General features: G+C 28.1%; 3 protein-coding genes across 6 annotated transcripts; 1 reads left to right on the top strand and 2 right to left on the bottom strand.

Moving 5' to 3' along the window:
• Positions 1–571: 571 nt before the first annotated feature.
• On the bottom strand, positions 572–8,384 carry Nup154 (nuclear pore complex protein Nup154). Of its 3 annotated transcripts, none has more exons than XM_072893857.1 (27): positions 8,242–8,384; positions 7,677–7,836; positions 7,457–7,594; positions 7,232–7,328; positions 6,946–7,109; positions 6,691–6,824; positions 6,339–6,604; positions 6,009–6,259; positions 5,663–5,916; positions 5,373–5,546; positions 5,139–5,244; positions 4,800–5,014; positions 4,194–4,291; positions 3,913–4,108; positions 3,716–3,810; positions 3,560–3,656; positions 3,400–3,477; positions 3,132–3,328; positions 2,891–3,038; positions 2,583–2,818; positions 2,363–2,510; positions 2,048–2,146; positions 1,846–1,966; positions 1,645–1,755; positions 1,426–1,546; positions 1,225–1,347; positions 572–1,038 (listed from the first exon to the last, which is right to left on the bottom strand). In XM_072893857.1, exons 2-27 carry the CDS (start codon positions 7,819–7,821, stop codon positions 903–905), a joined length of 3,948 nt encoding a protein of 1,315 aa, XP_072749958.1. In that variant the 5' UTR covers positions 7,822–7,836; positions 8,242–8,384; the 3' UTR covers positions 572–902. The 3 variants fall into 3 exon arrangements, with proteins under 3 accessions (XP_072749958.1, XP_072749977.1, XP_072749967.1); XM_072893876.1 differs by having other exon boundaries at positions 4,800–5,011; XM_072893866.1 differs by lacking the exon at positions 8,242–8,384 and adding an exon at positions 7,941–8,055.
• Positions 8,385–10,025: 1,641 nt separating this feature from the next.
• LOC140666956 (eukaryotic translation initiation factor 2-alpha kinase) lies at positions 10,026–16,998 on the bottom strand. The gene is made up of 13 exons (XM_072894517.1): positions 16,599–16,998; positions 15,278–15,404; positions 14,967–15,141; positions 13,975–14,128; positions 13,717–13,876; positions 13,342–13,636; positions 13,079–13,198; positions 12,727–12,895; positions 12,527–12,626; positions 12,177–12,385; positions 10,837–11,569; positions 10,408–10,755; positions 10,026–10,304 (listed from the first exon to the last, which is right to left on the bottom strand). Exons 1-13 carry the CDS (start codon positions 16,739–16,741, stop codon positions 10,095–10,097), a joined length of 2,943 nt encoding a protein of 980 aa, XP_072750618.1. The 5' UTR covers positions 16,742–16,998; the 3' UTR covers positions 10,026–10,094.
• A 542-nt stretch (positions 16,999–17,540) lies between these two features.
• On the top strand, positions 17,541–19,915 carry Mlc-c (Myosin light chain cytoplasmic). 2 transcript variants are annotated; one of them, XM_072886891.1, is made up of 4 exons: positions 17,541–17,887; positions 17,997–18,024; positions 18,741–19,046; positions 19,137–19,915. In XM_072886891.1, the coding sequence occupies exons 1-4, from the start codon at positions 17,885–17,887 to the stop codon at positions 19,241–19,243; spliced, it is 444 nt and encodes a 147-aa protein (XP_072742992.1). In that variant the 5' UTR covers positions 17,541–17,884; the 3' UTR covers positions 19,244–19,915. The 2 variants fall into 2 exon arrangements, with proteins under 2 accessions (XP_072742992.1, XP_072742983.1); XM_072886882.1 differs by lacking the exons at positions 17,541–17,887; positions 17,997–18,024 and adding an exon at positions 18,043–18,504.
• The last annotated feature ends 2,994 nt before the right edge of the window (positions 19,916–22,909 follow it).

The following is a 22,909-nucleotide window of genomic DNA, read 5'->3' as shown; positions in this document are numbered from 1 at the left end:
AATATTTTAATTAAAATTTTGTAAGGGATTTTTACTCTCTATTGTATAATTTTTTAAAGTCCTGACAGAAAATGATCGAAATTATCTCGGTTCTGAATTGGCAACTAAAGATTATTCTAATACTGTGTGTTACTTTAATTACTGACTCTTATAACAAAATAATTTATTTATCAACATTATTTACATTTATTTATCAATCTTTTAATTTAGAGTCAGGTTAAAGTTATAGTTTACTAATAAAATGCGTAGAAAATAATAAAAATTAGTTATATTCATGTTTTTTTACTTAGACTCAATTACGCTAACTTAAAATGTATTTTTATCTTACATACTTATGTTAGTTTTTTTATCTTATATACTTTAGTGTCTACATTAAAGAGTAGTTTGCATCTTATATAAAACTAAAAGTTACATTTCAATTATATTCTTATATTTAATTATATATCTTTTGTATTTTAGTTTTTTCAATTTGATCAATTTGACATTTATTTAGTACAAAATGATTGATAAACATATATAGATATAAAAATATATAGATACAAAATGATTGGTAAGCACAAATATATAGATATACTTTTAAATACATATCATAGATGTATGTATTTGTAAATTTTATACATATTTGTTTGATACAGTATTATTAGAATTTACAACTTTATAAAAGATTGAATGGTAAAATTGATTGGATAAATTGTATATTTCTTAATAAAGATTCATAAAAAAATTGAGCAGTTAATTTATCTAATAGTAACATTATTAACATATATGTATAAACATGGCTTCTTTTTTGTCAGGAGAAAGTACTAAATAACTTCAGAGGTTGTAAAACACATTCACACAAAGGTCTTTTAATGTAACGTATATCAAGATTTAAATATATATGTATGTTTACTTTTGCTGTTTCACATACGGTTCAATATGCTTTGAATTGATCGTAAATTTGTTATTTCTTTGTCGAGATCTCCACCATTAGGTTTACTGAATAGCGTTGTTAAACATTTTGAAATAACATCTTGACATTTTGTTATTATCTTTCTCCTGTAATAAAAAAGGCGTTGTTAAAAATCTACTTTCATATTAATATCAAATTGAATAATCTGATTCTGATAATAACTAAAAATAAAGAATATTTCATTAATTTTCGTCTAAAATTTTCATTTATATAAATCTGAAGTTTGATCTCTAAGTTAAAGTACCGAATTACACATTACAGATGACACTTACCTGATAAAATTATTTGTTATGTTCGAATTTGTTATGAAATAATTTACCAAATTTGCTGTCGATTCAATCAAGTGAAATTCATTGCCTTCATTTAACCAAGTACGGGTATTCTTGCCAATCATTCTAAAGATAGATATTTGTTATTTTACAACATGAGAACATATATATATATAAAAATTTGTATTTCTCTAGAATACTTACTTGTCATAAATATCTAATAGATCTTCCATTGCTATTCCCAATTCCAAAAACCCAGTTATGATACTAATGTTAGATACTTTGTATTTACATGCTTTTATTTCCAATTGTTTTACAAGAAAATCTAAAATGCATAAGTAAAAGAAAATATTAAAAAATATAGATATATTGACATAAGACTTCAATAAAAAAAATAATCGGATATATATGAAATATAATTACCAACGGGGAAACAATGCGGTGATCCAATATATTCTTGACCAAGTAATTTAATTTTACTCATTAAAATGGTCATTTTATCTTCATTTGAAGGTTCCGTTGCATTTTCTAATTCTGTCATTAAGAATAAAAGACAAAAGATTTGAAAAAATTATTAAGATTAAACAGCAATGTTGTAAATATGTAAAATATTGTCTTGTATACCATTATCAATTATATTTGTCCAAATTCCTTTAATTAACATGTCATCTTGATGACCTGAGCAATGAATTATAGCCAATTTGCATTCCCAAAGTTGTAAAGGTTCTGCATATTCTTCATACAACTGTAATTAACATTCTATATAAAACTATTTCAAAAAATGAAGATAAAATATGATATATATCTATATATCAAAATTACAAACCTGTGTAATATCAAGCAATGAAGAATTTAGTCTTAATTTTGCATCAGTGACTATTATAGAATCAAACAGATTTTGCTGATTGCTTATAATATCAAGTATCTGTTAAATATTTAAAGCAAACACATGTTAATTAATAATATTCCAATAAAGATTTTGCTTAGGTTTCAAGATAATGATCAGGATATTTGATTCAATGATTTTTCACTTTATGCCTCTTTTCAAGAATTATTTTTCAATAATTGTATTTGTATATAAAAAGAAATTATTGAAAATATCTTAACTTGAACTCATGACAATTGACAGTTTGAAATATACCTGTTGCTGCATTCTAGCTACTTCTAGTTTATCTTCTAATTCACGTAAGAAAACTCCAAGATAAGGAGCATATCCAGTTTGATCACTTCGCATGCATACAACTGCTCGTGCCAAATATTCGACTCTCTTTGAGAGTGGTATTTCCGACCTGTACGAGATGAATAATGATTCTTTTATTTTCGCAAAAGAACCGTACTATGCTAATGATAAGCGTACGTACCCGACTTTGCTAGCTAAAGAATCCAAAATTTTTGCCGCGGCTGCGTGATTCTTGTTCCTTTCGTAAAACTGCCAGAGTAATTCAGGTGCATTAACACGATTGAGATAAGTTTCCAGTGAAGGTGCAGCGAGTGCAATTAATTCACCGTGAAGTCCTCTCTCTATCATCCAAGTATAAATACAAGAGTGAAGTGTCTCGCAAGGTGCTTGTAGCGCATCACCAATTATCTCGTGCAACTAAGAAAAAAAATTAATTTTATATAAGTATTTATATTTTATATAATTAGAGATATCACGAATGTTTCTTACTATTTTTTTCGCTGGTGTTACTGTAGTAGTGGATGCAGTTTGCAGAGGAGGCCCAGGTTTGCTTGGTATGGTTGGCGTTAAAGGATTAGAAATGCTTTGATGATACAAATGATCTAACATTGTGGTGAATTCCTTATAAATTTCTGAACTGTAATAAATATGAAAAATGAATTAAATTATTAAGATTCTTGGCAGCTATTTGGAGGGATATGTACTACCATTTTGACGAGTTAACGAGTACCGTTTTGCAAAAGCCAGACTTCCTTCTTGATCTTCTATAGGTTCATTGTTTTTGTAGTAATGCGAAGCAGCATTATTAGGATCTACCCTTTCTGCACAACAGATACACAATTCGAGTACTCCTGTGTAAAATTGGCATGCCACAAACTGCTGACATACGGCACTCAAATTTAATCTGGGTGCTACCTCTTTACAAAGCTGTAAACATATTTATTGAATAAAATCACATATTAAACTATATATTGTGCAAATAATGCTTTATGATATACCTTTAAAGCAGCTTTAAGATAGCATTCTTTTTCTTCAGGATTCGTACAATTTTTTGCTTTCAGAAGAATTTCGTTTGCCTAAATTTTTACAAAGACATTTATATATTATATAATATTCATATATACATATATATTGATTATGTTAATTTTAAAATGATACCTTGGAGCAAACAGCATCTTCAGTTCTGTATAGATTGGGACATACTTCTCTTAATTTTGCGCTTACAGAGTCCACTGATGCATTATCTCCAAGATAGCTACAACATATTATTCATAAACATTATAATATTTCTTAATATATTTTGTTAACTCTTACCTATCAATCAAATGGATGATGAGTAAAGAAGATATCTCATGGCCTATTAAAATTAAATCTCTAAAAGTGGCTGTAGAAAATTGAGCAATTTGATCCTGAAAAATATCAATATACATCTTAATTGTATTTCTCTATTTTTAAAACTAATTAAAAAAACTAATTTTTAAAAAAAAAGTTTTAAAGTAAGTAGTAACAACCTTCGATAAACAGTTGATAATATTATTTAAACGATTCTCGCATAATATCTTCCATAAACCCAAAACCTCACAGGCATGAGTAATGAAAACTTTTAAAGCATCCAACGAATTTCTTTCTTCTACGATCGGTTCTTGAAAATGACTTTGAATCGTCGTTTCAAAACCATCTGTTAATGTTCTACTGCTTGTGCTTTGTCTAGAATAAACACATTTAGTTTTAATCTTTGCTATAATTTAAAATATTATGTACTACTATATTGAAAGATTTAAACAGTACATACTGTTTTGTAATATGCGTATTTTTATTCAAAAAAGTTCTTAATGCTTGCAAATGACCTAAAATCCAAGCTATTTGTGTTGCTGGTACTGTACTGGATATCTAGAAAAGATAAGTGTAATACTTACAATTTATAAACTTTATATAATTTCATTATAATGCAAAATATTAAATATTTTAATATTAAAGATAAAACTAATAGTAATATATACACGAGTCTAATTCAAAATTTTCCAAACTAATTAAAAGATATATTTATTTTTATAATTAATAATATATATAAAATTATATATTAAAAATTATAATTAAGTTATATGATAATAAATAAAAAATTTTAGTTTTAGAAATAGTGATAAATCAGATAAGTACAGAAGTTGTTTTTAGAATTAAAATTGTGGAAACAAGAGCATTTAATTCTAAGAAAAAATTATTTTGAGAAATTGTGTAATTAGTGCAATAAATATATTAATACAAATAAAATGTACATTATACAATAAGCAATAAAATTAGTTAGTAAAAAAGTGTTTTTTTCTTTAAATAAATTTGAGAAATTTTATAATATAGAATGTACATAATAAAAATAATTCTTTTCCCAGCATTATATACTTACTACATTTTTGTTATTTATCATTTCCTGCTTTATACATCTTATATTCCATATAGGACGAAGTATTCTTCCCACATACAGATACAATCCACTATGTTTAGCAGAAAAATGTTGTAAGGCGATATCTGTGGTGCCGAGACCTATTTGTGCGGAAGATCGGAAGGCTTGGGCTCGAGAATCGAAGGGTGGCACTCTAGGCGTAGATGTGCGTAAATCTGCTATTAAAATCAATTAAAATTGATTTTAAATTATATTTATCAAATATTGTTGTCAATTATAAATCAAATATTTATGTGTATGAAACATTTGAATTTTACACAGTATAGGTCAATGCATATATACCTGGATTTATACTAGGAAAACCACTATGCATATCAATTGCAGGGCCTATTCCAGCTATCCTTTGACTACCATATAGAAAGAATGCACGGGTCGCCCATTCTGACAACTAATGTAATTATCATAAAATTATTATTAATAATAAGAAGTACAAAATATACTGAACATAATTAATACGAATTTTGCAAAACATAAATAATTTTATATATAAAAATATATAAGAAAATACTTTTATACCTGAGCATTTTGAACACTTTCAAGTGTTGCCAAAATTAAGCATGTAGCACAAGCTTGTTCCAGAGATTGCGTTTGAAAATATGCGCGTACTGCTTCAGTATCAGGTCCTCGTTGCTCTAAAAGAAGTTGTCTTAGGATATCTACAGGACGTACTTGCATTAAAATTATCGCCCCCTGAAATAAAATTATTAAAGTAATATATATATAAAATGTTTAGTGTGTGTTATGTATGTGTCTATATATAAATGTAAAAATATATGCCTGTATGTATTGTGTGTGTAAGTACATACCTGTGCTGTCAGAAATATGAATTTTCTTGGTGGTTCCATGTGTTGTCTCACTAAAAGTGGAGGTTCACCTTGAGTAGTGCTTTGTTTTTCTATGTGTATAGCTGAATCTCTTATAATCTCTTCCATAGCCCAAGCTGGACTATCGAGAGGTAAGATACTCTGAGTTTCAGCTAAATAATTTGTAAATGGATAAGCATCATTACTTAAACACCATGCAGTTTCTGTGTCACCACCACAAACAAGAATAAGAGTTCCTAAAAAAATATTCAAACTAGTTATCTAATTTATTTCATCTCATTACCAATGATAATACTCATTCTTGACATATTATGATTGACCAATTTACCTTTTCGATAATATGCCATTTGCACTTTACGTGGTCTCATTACTGGAGCATTTGCAGCATAGCCTGGTGGTAACCTAACATGTATTAATTGTAAACCTTGTGGTCTACTTGAAGGATTTGTAACTGAAGTACAACTGAAATAAAAACGAGTTCCTGTCGCCGCAACAACAACCAAATTTAGATGTACTGATTCAGATTCCGTTATCGCCGATATGCTTACAAGAGGTCGAAAGTTGTTACTATCCAAAGTTCTGAAAGAAAAAGATTGTGTTGTATTGTGCTGAATAATTTAATTATTCATATAATATTACAATAAAAGATATTACTTACTTAACAACATTAACAGTAGTTTGTACCAAAGAAGCTTGAGATAATGATGTGATTCTAGATGCACCACCATTATTAATATCCCAAACTGTAATTGTACCTCTATCACCTAAAGTGTATAAAATATTACGCGAATCGTCCACAGATATCTGTATTATAGCTTCTTCTTCTGACAATGCCATAGTAACAAATGATGGTACTAAAAACGATAATGGACCTTCTGAATGATTTATTTTTTTACATCGTTTACCAAACCAGCTGCTCTCTGCCTGAATACACAAAAAAAGATAAAAGTATATAATAGTTAAATACATTGCAATATCTTGGTCTTTAGGATATTAATTAAATATCCAACCTGATAATATATTTCAAACAGTGATCCATTTCTACCACCGAGAAAGATTCTACCACTATTGGTATTAGCAATTGTAGTGATTCCCACTCCATCAGTAGTAACAGTAAAAATTGGTTCTGGAACTAACTGCACTTCTGTGGATATAGAAATAAAAACGAATAATACATATTCTTAATAAAATTCATAAAATAAAGTATATAAGAAAATAAATATAAAAAAAGAAAAAAAAAACTAAGCAGAATTATAAATTATTACCTTTTGTAGCATCAAGTATTGTAACACCAAGAATAGTTATTTCTACAGTAGTTGTAAGAATTAACAAGTATTTAACATAACTCTGAAAGATATCTGCCTTGGGTTTTACTAAACCTACGCTTATAATAGTTTCATTTAAACCATCAAAGTAAGCGACATCAGACCTGTACAATTTTACAGAAAAAATTTTATTTTAATTTTGCATATAAAATTATAAACTTGTAATAATAAATTTATAAACTTATATGTATATCAATTATATAAAATTCAAAATATTAATGCTTACTCATTTTCATAAGACCATAGATAAATGTCACTGTCAATTGTGAGCCATGCTTTTGAAATTTCTGTAAAAAGCCCCATCATGCAATGACATTGCATATCTATATTTTTTTGTTAAGACTTAAATTAGAAAGAAATATTTAAAAAATAATAAATATTAACATTTATATAAAATTATCTATCTAAAATATAATAAAATATTTCTTCTGCATATTTATAAAAAGGATACGACCAAAATGCTCCATCACTTCTGAAGGCAAGGGAATTTTGCTATGTATCTTCATTTGATTAATATTTGTTAAACTTATTGATGCACCATTTAAATTAGGATAATCATGATCGTCAAGGCCACTAACAGTTGGTCCACCTATGTGCAAGATATATCAATCACAATCAAATTTGTTACTATTATTTAGGACTACAAGTTTTTTTAAAGATATATAATTTACCTTGCACATTGTATCGCATAAGATTAATTAAAGATGGAAAGTTACTGTCTGCAATAATATGTTTATCTACCATTTTCCCAGCCATTTCTAAAGAATCTAAATGTATTTTTAATGGCTCCATATCTGTAACCGTTATATTTCTCATTTGCTAAATGTATTACTGAAAAAAAAACAAATATATAAATGTGTAAAATGCAAATCTTAATTTCAGATATGTAATAAGTGTATAAAATTTAAAAGATTATTGAAAAAATACTTCTTTACTTCTAAATCTTTCATTGTAAATAATATGCAAAAATGTGCACTTGCTAATGTAGTTTAAGTACAATACAAAGTAATATTAAAATTAGGGATAAAAAAATAATACATATATATAAATATACATATATAATATACGTATGACAAATAAAATTGCTTAGAAAAAAAAAATAAATTACAAGTTAGGTTAGGTTAGATTAGAGAATAGATATATATATTTACACGAGAAAATATTAAAATCATTAAAAGAATGTATTTTTTAAGTAGAAAAGATATGTTAAATTAATATACGTTAAATTATACGTACTCAATGCTCGTTATAATTATTTGAATAACTAATTGAAACACCTCGTATACATATAATCGCAATCGCGCCTATTCGCGCCAGACCACGCCAGACCGGCATCTGGCATCCGGCATCAAATTGAATAATTTAGGTCAGCTGGCTAATTTAACAGTTTAGTTTTTGCATTGTTTTTTTTTTAGTAAAAAAGAACTTAAAAAAATGAACAAATTGCTTATACATATATATTATTATATATATAAAATAAGAAAGAGATTATTATTCTTCATATTCTGACACACACACACACAAGTTAAAAAACAAATAGATACATTTAGAAGTCTTGATAAAATCTCAATGCGTATAATCATGTTAAACGCTCATTTTCACGTGATTTTAAAGGAAAAATATTAATTTTCGGTTTTTTATCATATTTGCATAATGACTTCAAATGATTTTGAATTCTCGCGCCAAATTGTTCGAGAACCGTTCGGCGGTTCCGTGTGACCTCATCGAATTGATTGGCTAAACAAAGTAAAAATCTCGATTCGATGAATATGTGCGTCGATAAATCCACCAATGTGAGATAGTTCAGTAAATCGCGAATTACTATTGTAAACTTAACGAATCAAGACAAGGAAACTTTAGCGCCTTTCCTCCTGATTGGTTCAAGTTGTTACAAGCGGCATATGTAATAAAATAAAATTTTTTTCCATATATAAAGGTAAAATATACATATAAATTAATTATCGTTATTATTATATGCACATTAAAAGAGAAGTTTTTATTAATAATGAATAAAGAAAAATTATAGCAGTTTTTTTACAGTTTTATATTTAAAAAACATTCTTAATTCATTTATTTTTATTAACTTCTTAAAGTACATTTATATATAATTATTAAATATAATTATTGTATTAACAAAATTATACATTACATTATATATTTTTAACAAGTAACATTTGAGAAAAGATTATTTCATTGTTCAATGTTCATATTACAAAAATAATATAATAAATATAATTGATATTTCTTGATGGTTTTTAAGAACTTATTTTATAAAATATGAAACGATTAGGTGTTGTTGCTTAAGTTGCCATTTTGCTAAATTTCTATTTTATACTACATATAAGCAAATTTGACAAATTAATGTAAACTGACAAGTTAAAATTTTATTAGAAATGTAAAAAAACTTTTTAATAGAAAAAAATATTGAAAAAAACAAATTTAGTTTTTTTTCCTTATATTTTAATTTTCTTCATATTTCTTATTAATATAATAAGAAATTAAAGGTCTTATATTTTTTATTTATCTTTTTTTAAAAATAATTTTAATAGATTAATGAGATTTTTAAGACATTGAATCTCTACCAAACATGGCACGATCCAAATAATTTTGTTTAGATTTTATTATGAAAATTATTTAAATTATTATGTTTGATATTTTAACCACAAAAATCTCAATAATCTATTTAAATTATTTTTTTTTCAGTTTCAAAAAGTTAAAAATATAAAAGAATTTATTTATAAAATGTTTACATTCTTATATTTTGCAAATGGATGGAGAAAGTCGCTTGTAAGAGATTGTATATGAAAAAAAAACAAAATTTTGAAAAAAAACGAGGTTTGTTTTTTTTTCCATAAAAACCATATTTCATGAAAAAAAAAGACATTTAGTTTTTTTCCATTTACATCTCTATATACAATATTTTGATATAATATGATTATATAACACAAAATATTTTATGTAATTGCATGCATATTTGATTCTATACAAATATGGATAAATTAGTGAAAAAATAATAAATAAAAAAATAATATAAAATTTTATTTATCAGTAATAAGAATATCCAAAATATTTGTGGAACTTGCATTTTTTTAAATTGTATTCTCTGATGATTCAGTGTTACTATTACTACTAGTAGAGGAATTTTTAATCAATTGTGGCAATTCAAAATGCAACTTTGACTCTTTATCTATATTACATCTGACTATTTCATAATTTTGCAAAGGTGGCCTTGCTTTAATACCTAAAGTTGTAGGTCGTTTAGCAGGATCTTTATCCAACATCATGTTGAGCAAATTGTACTGTAACAAATAAAATTAGATTTATTATATTTTATTTGCAATATAATACATGCTGTTTTAATGTTACAACAGTAAAATTAATATACTCTGTGAACTGTCTCACCTCAGCAAAATATTTCTCTGCAAAATCTTTTGGAAAAATAGAGTTTTTCAAATTTGACAGTGCAACTATTCTTTCCATATCAGTAAAAAATGGTATAAGAAGCTCAAAGAAAATTATTCCTAAAGAATAAATATCTACTTTGTAATTGTACATTTGGCCGTTCATTTGTTCTGGTGACATATATAAGTGTGTGCCAACATGGGCAGTATGTACACTATTTTTTAAAGTGACATTCTCATTCTCAGCTGCAGGTGTATGAGCTCCATCAGAGCTCTCAGTCATTGCCGTTACAAGGCCAAAATCGCCAATCTTTATTTTATCATCAAAAGCGAAAAATATATTTGATGGCTATAAAAAAAAAAACAAATTTTATTATAAAATAAAATATTATTAAACAGATTTATATCATTCATCTCAAATCAAGATTACCTTTAAATCTCGATGAATTAACCCTTGCAAATGCACATATTCTACAGCATCTACTATTTGTTGAAAAATATTTAATACTCGAACGGAATCTCTTATTGTATGCTGCTTCAGCCATTCTCTGAGACTGAGTCTTTGGCACAGTTGCATCTGTATATATAGGAACATTTTTGCTGATTTGTGGCTATTTGATTTATTATGCAAATTTAGAGAAAACGACTTTTGACGTTTGTGTTTTTTCTCTTCTACCACAATATTATTATCAGTCTCCTCAAATACAATGCTTTCGGAATGACTGCTATAATTCATATTTAATTCCTTTTCAGGTTCATTACTTGAAAAAGATAAGTCCGAACTACAATCGGTACTACGATGATTAATACAAATTGCATCGTTATTATGATGCTTCTCATCTGACTTTTCAAATACGATAAATGAATCGTCTAAATCGTCTATATTATTTAATTTGAAAGCTTTACAGGCACTGTCTACAGAAGAAAGATTGGTTTGAGAAATATCAATGGAGACAGAATCATTAGGTTTTGTTTCAGTCTGAGTTGCTTCCGAAGGGAATGTAGAAGACGAAAATTTTTGCTTAACCCATTGTTGATCATGTTCTTCTTGCCACCCACTTGGAGGGCACTCCAGCCAAGCATTGAAGTATCTTACAATATTGTGGTGATCTAACTTAGCTAACGCTTTTACTTCTCTCATTACACGTTCTCTTGAATCTTGGCTGAAATATAACATTTCTTTTATGAAATTCTTGCTTAATTAAAATTATACTCTTATAAATGTATCACTTATTTATAAGTGCAACTATGTAGGTGCTAATTACATTACTTTGCACATATAGGAGAATTCATAAATTGCATTATTAAAAAATCATAGTTTTATAATTTTAAACAATAAAACATATTGTTAAACACATCAATACAATAAAAAATGTTCAATTATTATTTTTTAAATGCTGTCAGAAATATAATTACGGTAATATAATTATTATAATGCAAAATTGAAAACCGTTATAGACATTTACATAAATATTTATATCAAAATTTTTTTACAATCTTTATATTCCCAAAAAAAATTAACTACTTATTTATTTGCTTAATATTTTTCGGTCTTATCTTAATATAATTGTTATTATTTAATAATACATATTTTATTATATATTTATTAATCATATTTATATTTTTTATATTTATACAAATTTGTATACTGGAGAGATTTCAAAGTTTTGCAGTTTTCTTTTTTTAGATAAAAAAAAAAACTGTACTATTTAAATTTGATTTAATAATATGTACTGCTTATGACAAAAAAATAATTCATTAAAAACTGACCTATTTGGCAAACCAATTCTCTTGATAGCATAATTGCAATCATCAATTTTATTTTTGGCTTCAAAGACAACACCATAGCCTCCTTTTCCTAAGCAATCAACTGGCTCAAAGTCCATTAAATAACGCGATTTAAAATTACTTGCATTCTCACTGTCATCATTAGCTGAATCATGTCTTTTGGTTTCTATATGTCTTTCTATTATCAAAGGCTGAAATTTAATGCTTATTTAAAATAGCTCTATATAAAGCAAAGAGAAAATAAATAAAAAATTAATATCGAAATAAAAAAGAAAAACAGCCGAAAGATTCAATTGAATCTATATTTAGTAAAAAATCATAGATTCACTTACCAGATGGACAGCATCCATAGTAGTAATTGTTCCATTTAATAAATATTGTATAGAGTTCCATAAAATGATGGTTGCAATTAATATTATTAAAATTTCTTTCCTATTAATAATATAATATTAAGTTATAAATTGTCATTTTGTGTGTGTGTGCGTGCGTGTGCGCGTGTATATGTACGTGTGTATAAACAATAAAAACTTACCACCAAACCATAATTCGAAGTGGTATATTGCTCTCCTTTTCAATAATGTATTCTTTCATGTCAATGTTAATATTATTTTTTGTAATATTATCCTTAATATTATTCTTATTACATAGCTCATTGTCAATTAGCTGTTCTGTTTCTGTTGAATACAGAAAAAATCCATTGCCTACAAAAGAAATACACAATCATAACTTTGTCTAAACCTATAATTATTTTAATTATATTTTTTATTATAATTATTTTTATATAACTATGTTTCATTATAATTGTATTTATGCAATCATATACATAAATAATTATAAATATAAATAATTTTAAAGATGCTGACAAATTTAAATGTATTATTTACCATTAATATGTGCTGCATTATGTAACACAGCCAATGCAGTTATGTTGTATGCTTCACTTGTTTCATCAGAAACTTCATTATTGTTATTTTCATTTGAGAAGGTACTTGTAAGGGCTGTAACTAAAATTATATTTAGTATATTAATAATAAATGTTATTTTTCTAAATGTAAAATGAAATATGTTAAAGTATTAATTTATTAACATAATTATTTTATATTTATTAATTTATTAACATAATTATTTTATTAATATTAATATATACCATGTGCTCGATGTGGTTGCCAAAAATATTTTTTATGTTTTATGTGAACATTTTTGCGAAACAAATCCAATGAATTTTCAAGATTGGGATTTTCTTGCACATATAATTGTCTTTCATGCATGCCTAAATATAAACTTGGACTTGAAGCATATGCAGATCTCCAGATCCATTGAGAATCATCAAATAAATCAATATGTTTTAAATGATTAATTTGTTTCTTGTTTTCTAAATATTCTTGGTTTGTAAAAGTTTTAGATGTGTCTTTGCGCCATATTGAAACAATTGGAACATCAAACTAATAAAAAATAATTTTTTTTATAAATTAAAAATTAATAAAATTATTGTACACATAAAAAATTACAATTGTTAACTAACCTGATATTTCCATAACTTTTCGGTAGGATTACTCTTATTAATAGCCCAAATCAAGCCTTCTGAAATAATTGCTTTGATTTCTACATCTGGAATCGTATCAGAACAATCATTTACATGACGTTCTAACTTCAGATTATATTCTCCAACACTGAAGTTCCATCTTTAATCAATAATATAGCTATTGGTATATATTCTATTTTTTTTAGTAAATCTATATGTATATAGTAATAATATGTAACATAATTTATTTCAATTTACCTTTCATTACCTGTATGAGGTTCTATAGCTCGTACAGTTTGCTGAAAACGGCGAATGACAAGTATATCATATTCCAAGTGTTCTTCAACTGTATTGTTCTTACATTCCTTAACTTTACATTCATACAAAATTCTTCCTGTGCTAGCTGATACACCTATTATATAGAGAATGTTTAACATTTATATAATATCAATAACAAATTTTTAAGTATGCAAAATATAAAAGTTGTTCAAAAATTATAAATTTTTGTTGACAAATATTGAATGTTTTATTAATTACATACAAGATCTATGAAAATTACATGTAACTAAAGTTTTTTGGATCAATTTAAAATAGATTTTTTTTAAACAGAAAAGTAAAAGGTAAAAATTGCAACTCTCTACAATCTTTAGACATATATCTTCATAACCAAATCTTAAATTAAAATATTATAAGAAGAATTAAATTTAATTAATTAAACAAAAAATAATTTAAAAATATAATTTTCTCATCTATATTTTCTTATAAAATTTAATTGTCTAAAAGTTTCTTATGAATTACTTAAAAATTATACAGGGTGTCCGATAATAATCGCCTCACTTCTCTAGGACAGATAGAACAGGCCAAACTGAATATAAAAGTCGTCTACCATTTTGCGATCTTCGTAATAATTATCGAGAAATTAATTAACAAAGATGAAAAATCCGGGCGAGTACAAGCGCGCGGATTTATTAATCTTTGTTAATTAATTTCTCGATAATTATTACGAAGATCGCAAAATGGTAGACGACTTTTATATTCAGTTTGGCCTGCTCTATCTGCCCTAGAGAGATGAGGCAATTATTACCGGACACCCTGTATATGCTTTAATATATTCATTGAAAGAAAAAAAAAAAAAAAAAAAAAAAAAAAACAACTTTAGGTTGACCAAATACTATAAAATCAAGTATTATAAAAATAATATATATGTAGTAAGATTAGGGTATCTAATATGTTTATATGTCAAAATTTACCATAAATATGTAGATTTTTGCCACCTGAGAACTCTAAATTATCAGAATAACGAAAAGATGAATACAAAAATTCATCAGTTGATATTGGCACTGATTCCAAAGTCTCTCCATCAAATTTATATAAACCACCATTCAAAGATGGGATAAAACGTACCGCTTGTCCATTATCCCTAAGCTGTAAATTAATATTTGGATTAAAAATATTATTGCATACTTTGCCTGAGAAAATAATGTATGTAACTATGTAGAAGTAACCAACAGAAATTTTATATTTATTTAATAATAGATAATGTTTATAGAAATTTGTTTACGTTTATGTTATGAATACTGGATGATAATATTGGTCCATCGTTAAAATCCAAAGTCCACTGTTTTTGCCCATAATTACCAACATCAAGTGCAGTTATCTTCCCATCTAATGTACTGACAAATATCAAACTGTGACAAAATAACATTTTTTTAATAAACAGTCAGACAAACATTTTTATAAAAAGTCAGATGAACAAAATATCAAGATACTGATATATACAATTATTATTCATTACAGAATTTTAACATTCAATTCAAATACTTTATTTCTTTACTTGTCAATCATAATATATATAAACCATTGTCAATATTATTAGGCCCTTAAATTTTTCTTATTTCTTGGTTTGTAATTACTAGAAAGATTAAAAAATGTAAAGAACTATTGATAGCAAAAGTACAAACTTCAAAATGTTTTGTTAATTTTTTGTCTGCAATGATTTTTCATCATAGACATTTTTAAAAAATACAAGTTTAATTTCAAAGTAACTTGTCTAAAAAAAATCATAGTGCATTGACATTGCTATCGATAATTTAAAAAAAAATTTTTATGTTTTTTGTCTTTTTCTGTTTTAAAAAATCACATATTGTACTACAAAAATTATGTATTTTTAATCTGCAATTTGATAAAAAATTTCTCTCTCGAAAAATTAATTAAGTTTTATAAATCAAGCTCCATATACTATCACTTTTTTCTACAAAATTTTTGTTTTTTTAATTTTTTTACGGTTTTTTTTTGCCGAGTTACAAACTTTAAAACTAAACCTATATTTTTCAGAAATATCGATATTTGGTGAAAAATCATCGCAAACAAAAAATTAAACATTTTGAAGGTTAAAGTTTGAGCTAACATGCTATAATAATTTGGTCACAGTTGTGTATGTGTATATAATATATATATATTTAAAGCTAGAAAAATTAATTTTTATAGGTTAGGTTAGGCTTTGTTTCCTTTCTTTTAAAAAAAATATTTATTTTTATTTATATTTATATATTATTTATATTTTAAATTTACATTTATTTTACTTTATTATTTTCATATATATATATATATATTAAAAATCATTCAAATCCTTAAAAGATAATAAAGAATAAAAAGAATAAACAAAGGATGAAGAAATATAATAATAAAGAATAAGTGTTTTATTAAATCTGCGTTTATCATTCTATTTTTGTGTTTTATATAAAAAATAAATATAGAAAAACATTATGCAAGAGTATTAAATTTATCAAAGGATGAAAATATAGGAAAAAATAATTCAAAATATATATCGCTAAAATTTGTCTTAATAAAAAAAAAAAAAACCGATCTATTAGAGTATTTACCTGCAAGTATTTATCGATTGTTGACCGCATAAAGTTAGGTGTCCTGTTTCAGCAATAGTGTCGTCAGCGAAAACGAAAAAATTTGTGGTTACGAACACCAAGTAATAAAAACATATTTTTTGCCATACACGTGAGCTAGACATCTTCTTATGTATAAAATTCGTTGAAATTTACACAAAGCATTCTGGAATGAATCGATTCTATGCGAATCAAGTTTTCCAATTGTATCACAACGTTTGATTATTAGTTCCGTTATACTCTGTTATTACGAAGTCGACTGATAAATATCACACATACATACAATACGTACTCACGACTCACGACCGTAATTTACAATTATGAATGCTGGTTCACATTTATTTCAAGAGAGATCTTGATGTGAAATATTATCAACCGTTGTTTTCAGGATAATATATCGTTTTATATACAAAGTTTGGCCACGTGGGACTTACTGATTGGCTAAAACTTTTGAAACTCTAGAAATTTTCTATCTGATACCCAATCGGTATATTGGACAAACTCTATGTATTCGGTGTCAGGAATGCTCGGATTTCTTCAATAAATAAATTGTAACTAAACTTATGTTCGTTTTCACTGAACTGGCTGCACTAGTTCAAATGAGTTTCTTTTTCCTTCCAATGCAAAAGGAAAAAGATAAACTCCGAAAACGAACAAACCTTTATATACATATCTGTTATTAGAATATAAATTTGTTTACAACTATATGTAATTTTTTAATTACTGGCATAACATTCTCTTTATAAATTGGTATTCTCATCTGAAAAAGTTTCAAATGTTATTTTATCCAAAATTACATATAAGAATTCAAACAGAAGAATTAAAAAAAATGGACATAATTCGACGTTTCATCGCTAGTATCGCTAGATGTTGCGTTGCAATGCTAGAATCTGCCAATAGATGACACCATTCTTAAAATTCTGCAGGTTGTAAAGCGAAATCGAGCGAAAACCATCAGCCGTCAGCTTGTCAAAGCGATGTTAGAGACTCCGTGATATTTGTTCGATCGCACGACAATTGCACGTTTCACGAAATTCACGATATTTGGAAATTTTACCTGAAAAAAAGAAGAAGAAAAAAAAAAAGCATTCACCCGTTGAGATCGTGACTCACTTCCGCTCTACGTCACCACTGGCGAAAGCAAGTGCCTTTGCTACAACAAAGCTGTAGAGTTCTCCGGGCACCGCCTGACCTACGTAAATCCGTGTGTGACGTGTGTATCTGTCATTCCTTGTTGCTGCTGTCTGTTATCGAAAGAGCATTCAACGATGGTTAGTATCGTCGAAAATGATAGAAGCGTGTCGATGGTGAGTCGTGCCAAGCACGATGGATATTCGTCTAAACGAATCGCTACGTGATGTGTCATGTGTATGTTCGCAGGCGTCTTACTCCGAGGATCAGCTGGCCGGTAAGTCTGAAGGCGACTGTGTGCAACAGTCAGTGCAGAGCGAGATCAAGAGAGGCGAGCACGAACGAGCGATCAAGGGGGGTCCATGCCGTACCGCGCTCTTTTTCCCCCGGGCTTTTAATTCAGGTCAAGAGTATCATCGCCTTTTTAGACCCTGGTGTGCGTGCGACTATCGAGGACTGCCTTTTATGGTTCGGTATTTGAAAGCGAGCCGCTGGCGAGTCGTCGACGACTTAATCGCGATCCCGCCTCTTCTGATCGAGATTTGCCGATTATTCTGGTTTTATACTCTCGCGAGTTATGTGCTTCGTTGATGTAAAACGTGATTAAGGACGCATTGATTGATATAAATTTTTAGTATTTTGGTTGTCACGTATAGTGGTTGCTTGAAATATAATAGATCTTGTCTTTCACAAAAGTACAGGATGTATGGCTACAGCTATCAAGAACTGGCTAATAGAATGATGTCATCCATGGAGGGTAAACGCTCCTATATTTATTGGTTTAGAATATTGGTAGACTCGCAAGCAATCTCTAAATTTGATGATTTAATTATAGCACATACTAAAACGGATTTCAAGGATGGCAAAAGAAATTTATATGAAAATTTTTACTCTACTTTCTTTTTAGTTTTAATTTTAAAATCTACTTGTGCATCCACAAAATATAAATTAAGCGTAAAGTATAATGAAAGTAAGTTTAGAATTGTGTTGTAGAATTTCAGGAAGCGTTTCAGTTGTTTGACAGCCGCGGAGATGGAAAAATCCATGTGTCCCAGATTGGCGACGCATTACGCGCTCTCGGTCAGAATCCAACTGAATCGGATGTGAAGAAGTTCACTCACCAACATAAACCGGATGAGCGTATCAGTTTTGAAGTATTTTTGCCAATCTACCAGGCGATCAGCAAATCTCGTACGTCCGACACAGCGGATGATTTTATTGAGGGCCTACGTCACTTTGATAAGGATGGAAATGGTTTTATATCTTCCGCAGAATTGCGACATCTGCTGACGACGCTCGGTAAGTATTTTAAATGTGTGTCTGCACTTTTTTGAAAGAAAAAAAAAAAGAAAAACATGTACATGATTTTTATTTTGTATATTACTACAGGTGAGAAACTCAGCGATGAAGAAGTAGAAACATTATTGGCAGGTCATGAAGATTCACAGGGTAATATTAATTATGAAGATTTTGTTCGCCAAGTGATGTGCGGCTAAATAGCTACTTAATTACATGTAAGAGAGTATTATTATCATTATTCTCGTTTATTTTGCCATCAAATTTGTTGAAATATTTTCATTTTTGAAATATCATATCAGTATGTGTACCTATAAGACGATTTATCTCAATGGAATCGCAATGGTAACGAAACACTATTTTATTATGTACACTGTAAGCGAGAAGGAGGTTATCCCTTTTTATATAAGAGTCTAAATTAGTTAAACAACATGGTAGATAAAGAACAATCTAGCGCATTGTGCCTTGACGTATTCTCCAATTTATGAGCATTTAGTGATAGATAGTAAGACACATCTGTTGTGCGATCTTTAGCGAGATATCTGAATTCCGCGGACATTCCAAATTTCTGTAAGATAGACTTTGAAAGAAGATATCTGGTCTTCAGAGCAAAGGTTGAGCATTTTGATTTACGCCGACATGGGCTATGTATGTGTTCTTTTTCCTTTTCCTTCATCAAGTTTAAATATCCTCTGTGTGGCTAGAAAATGTACGTTTGAGAGAATCTTCCATATTTCTTATTATATATCCTAGAAAAAGAAACGCGGAGAGTATTTACTTTATTTATTTATGCATGAGCGCGTATTTGTGTCTCTGAAATGCGCAAGAAAATATATTGTACATTGCAGTGAATAAAAAATTGCTCTAAGAGATTCTGGAACTACATTAACTGTGTTCTCGTCTTGTAACTAAAAAAAATATATAGTTTATAATTTTTTACTAAAATTACATGTGTATATATATATAATATCTAAAAATCAAGAATTTCTATCATATTTTCTTTCCTAATTTTGTATATTAGATGAATATTTGGAAGTAAAGTGTCTTAATAATCAACTCGAAAATCGGAATTAAAGAATCGTCACGTTTTATTGTCGATTCGCATTCGAAAGTCCGCGGTCCACGGTCGGCGCATGTGCATACTGCGTACACGCGAGATCTATCGCGCGTTTGATTCGTGGAAGATCCCTTTCCCCCGACATCACGTGGCACAAAGCGATGCGTCAGAGGTGCGCCACGCTACACACGGAATTCGTCGACCCCGCTGCCGCTGTGCCAGTGCTCCAGCAGTGTCACTTGAAACGTTGTAACGAACGCTTGCGCGTTCGAGTGTAGTCGTAATCAGTACTCGTCGATCGCTGCTCCAGCGAATATTTCGTGGTGGACCAGTGCATTTAAAGCCGCCAAAATTTTACGAAGAAAGAAGTATGAGTATTAACTCCAGTCTGTCGTTAAGTAATAGTGAAAGTAGTAAAAAGCCGATAATGCCGAGTTTAATTTCCAGTAATTGGTGAGTATATATAGCAGCGCGTATACTAGTGTACGTAACTACGCCATTTTTGTCTCGCCTTCTCCGCAAGTCGCCATTTTGCATTTCTTATCCTTTCTGATCGGCGATTTAATTTTTTTTTAAATTTCTTTTCCTTTACTTATACTTTTGCTCTTCTTTCCGTCCTTAAGCCTCTCGTAGACCCGAGCACATAAATTGTAACCGTTACGAAGAACCGATAGAATCGATACTAAGTTGGAGTGTAAATTAACGCACAATGATCGACGTAAATGTTCAACATACAATAGATATGTATATGGTCGAAGTCTAAACGTTGACTTACATCTCTGGCTTATGTTTATTGACAATGTTTTTGTATCGACAATCCTTGTGCTTAGGACCTCTCTTTGTTTATAAACTGCCAGATCTTATTCCAATTATTGCGCGACATTTTTTCGTTAGGCGATTGTAATATAAACCAGCTTATGTCCAATGTGTACATATATGTATATGTAATAGTCATATTGTTATCGAATCGCTTGCGAAAGAATGCGACTGAGTGACTCGAGATTGTTATTTGATCCTATTTCTCGTGATAATGATAGTGTACGTGACATCCTTCCTGCCAGCCAGACATCTTTCAAGAATCATTTGTAGAGAGAGAGAGAGAGAGAAAGAGAGAGAATGATACATGGAATATATATACCGTATACATATACCGTCAGTACCTTCATATCAGCTGTTCCGTTAGATAATTATATCAGCGGGATCGTACATTTTTAACATCTTCATCTTTGTTAGATATAGAGCTTTCGAAACAAACGTATTAAGTCTAAATATTTTTGCATTGCAATTTGCTATAATATTTATATAAATGAAAAATTGATAACGTAATCTTCTAATTGAAAGAAGTAATTGATAAGTAATGATATCTGATGAAAGATTATGATTGGTTAAAAAGTACAAATATATTTTTATTGACGCATATTAAACATCAACTATCAAACATCTCTTTAATGTCTCGTCAGTTATAAAGTATATAAAATCATAAAGTATATATATTTAAAAATAACATATTTTTCCGAGGCTTATTTAGACAAAATGAAAATATTTGTGTGAATGTAAATACTATATCTTTTCATCCGACGCAGCTATACAATTTTTTATACTTAATTCGTATGCGTAGGATAATCTCTCCAATAAATTCTTTAGATTAAATCTAACTTAAAAACAGTTAATTGTGCATAATTGTAGGAGTATAGGAACGTAAAATTTTTTTATTTGAGAAGGTTTCTCGCTTAAGTTGTCCTTATCTTTGCTTTGATGATATTAAACTCATTGCGAAATTATGCGACCAAGTAACTCTTGTTTAATGTATTAATCCTTAAAACTGTTGAAATCTATCTGATATTAAAATCAAAAAGATAAAGAATGAATCAATGAATAATGACTACGCGCTATTTTAACTATCTAATCAGCGCTGGGTTTGAAGAAAAATTAAAATTTCAATACGAACAAAATATTTAATCCTTAAAGATCACATGTGGGTTATTTTGACCCTATCAATATTTTAACAAATAAAAGAATAGAATATCCAAAATAAATAGAATAATAGAATATCTCGAAGGCTTAGTTAATAAAATAAAATGTTTAAAATTTATTTTTTAACTTTTGTTGCATATGATTTTTTTCTACAGATTCTAAGAAATATATATAAATCTTTGTAAAATTTATATATAATTTTGTAAATTTTTGAGACAGCTAAAAAACTGCGACAAGACATTGTGACTCATACACTAGAACAAAAAAATGTATGTGATCTAGGTTTATTATATATTTTCAATTTTTATGTGATTTTCTAATTCATCGATATTTTCTATCAGTTTAATAATATGACTATTATTTCACATAATTCTTATAAAAAATATATATTGAAAATTCCACAGGAAAATTAAAAGGTTTTATTATTCTAAAGTCAAGTAGTTTTACGTCAAATTATCTAGATCTATATAACTTTGTTAATTAAAATAATGTGTGTGATTTATATAGCTCACTTTAGTAATATACGATCGTGCTCATTCGTGTGAAACGCGAACGGTAAACCGTTAGAGCAGCGACATTGGCTTTGTGCTTTCTTTTACACATCAGGTTGCCTCGTGTCTCGGTCAATCGATATACAGTCAGCAATACCATTTTATCTTATTTACATCTTTCGATTACACCGCGTAGAAAACATTTTTAAAAGTAGATTGAAATCATTTTATCCATCATTCTAAATCCCACGATTGTAATGATAAAATGAATAAAGAAAAATGCGCGATGAATCGTCATTTCATTTAATTGTTTTTTTTCTCGAAGGCGATAACACACACAGGAT

Source organism: Anoplolepis gracilipes, chromosome 1, assembly GCF_047496725.1.
Source record: "Anoplolepis gracilipes chromosome 1, ASM4749672v1, whole genome shotgun sequence".
Classification (NCBI taxonomy): Eukaryota; Metazoa; Arthropoda; class Insecta; order Hymenoptera; family Formicidae; genus Anoplolepis; species Anoplolepis gracilipes.
Note: the sequence above shows the minus strand (reverse complement) of the source record. Positions and strands in the feature narration are given on the sequence as shown.

Coding starts and splice junctions, on each gene's coding strand:
- Nup154 (XM_072893857.1), bottom strand. CDS start 7,821: ATGAGAAATATAACGGTTACAGATATGGAGCCATTAAAAATACATTTA. Junction 7,329..7,456: donor AGTGATGGAGCATTTTGGTC/GTATCCTTTTTA, acceptor AAAAAAATATAG/ATATGCAATGTCATTGCATG. Junction 3,039..3,131: donor AGTCTGGCTTTTGCAAAACG/GTACTCGTTAAC, acceptor TATTTATTACAG/TTCAGAAATTTATAAGGAAT.
- LOC140666956 (XM_072894517.1), bottom strand. CDS start 16,741: ATGTCTAGCTCACGTGTATGGCAAAAAATATGTTTTTATTACTTGGTG. Junction 14,129..14,966: donor CAAAAATCTACATATTTATG/GTAAATTTTGAC, acceptor TCTATATAATAG/GTGTATCAGCTAGCACAGGA. Junction 10,305..10,407: donor CAGAGAAATATTTTGCTGAG/GTGAGACAGTTC, acceptor TATTTGTTACAG/TACAATTTGCTCAACATGAT.
- Mlc-c (XM_072886882.1), top strand. CDS start 18,450: ATGTATGGCTACAGCTATCAAGAACTGGCTAATAGAATGATGTCATCC. Junction 18,505..18,740: donor AATGATGTCATCCATGGAGG/GTAAACGCTCCT, acceptor ATTGTGTTGTAG/AATTTCAGGAAGCGTTTCAG. Junction 19,047..19,136: donor ACATCTGCTGACGACGCTCG/GTAAGTATTTTA, acceptor ATATTACTACAG/GTGAGAAACTCAGCGATGAA.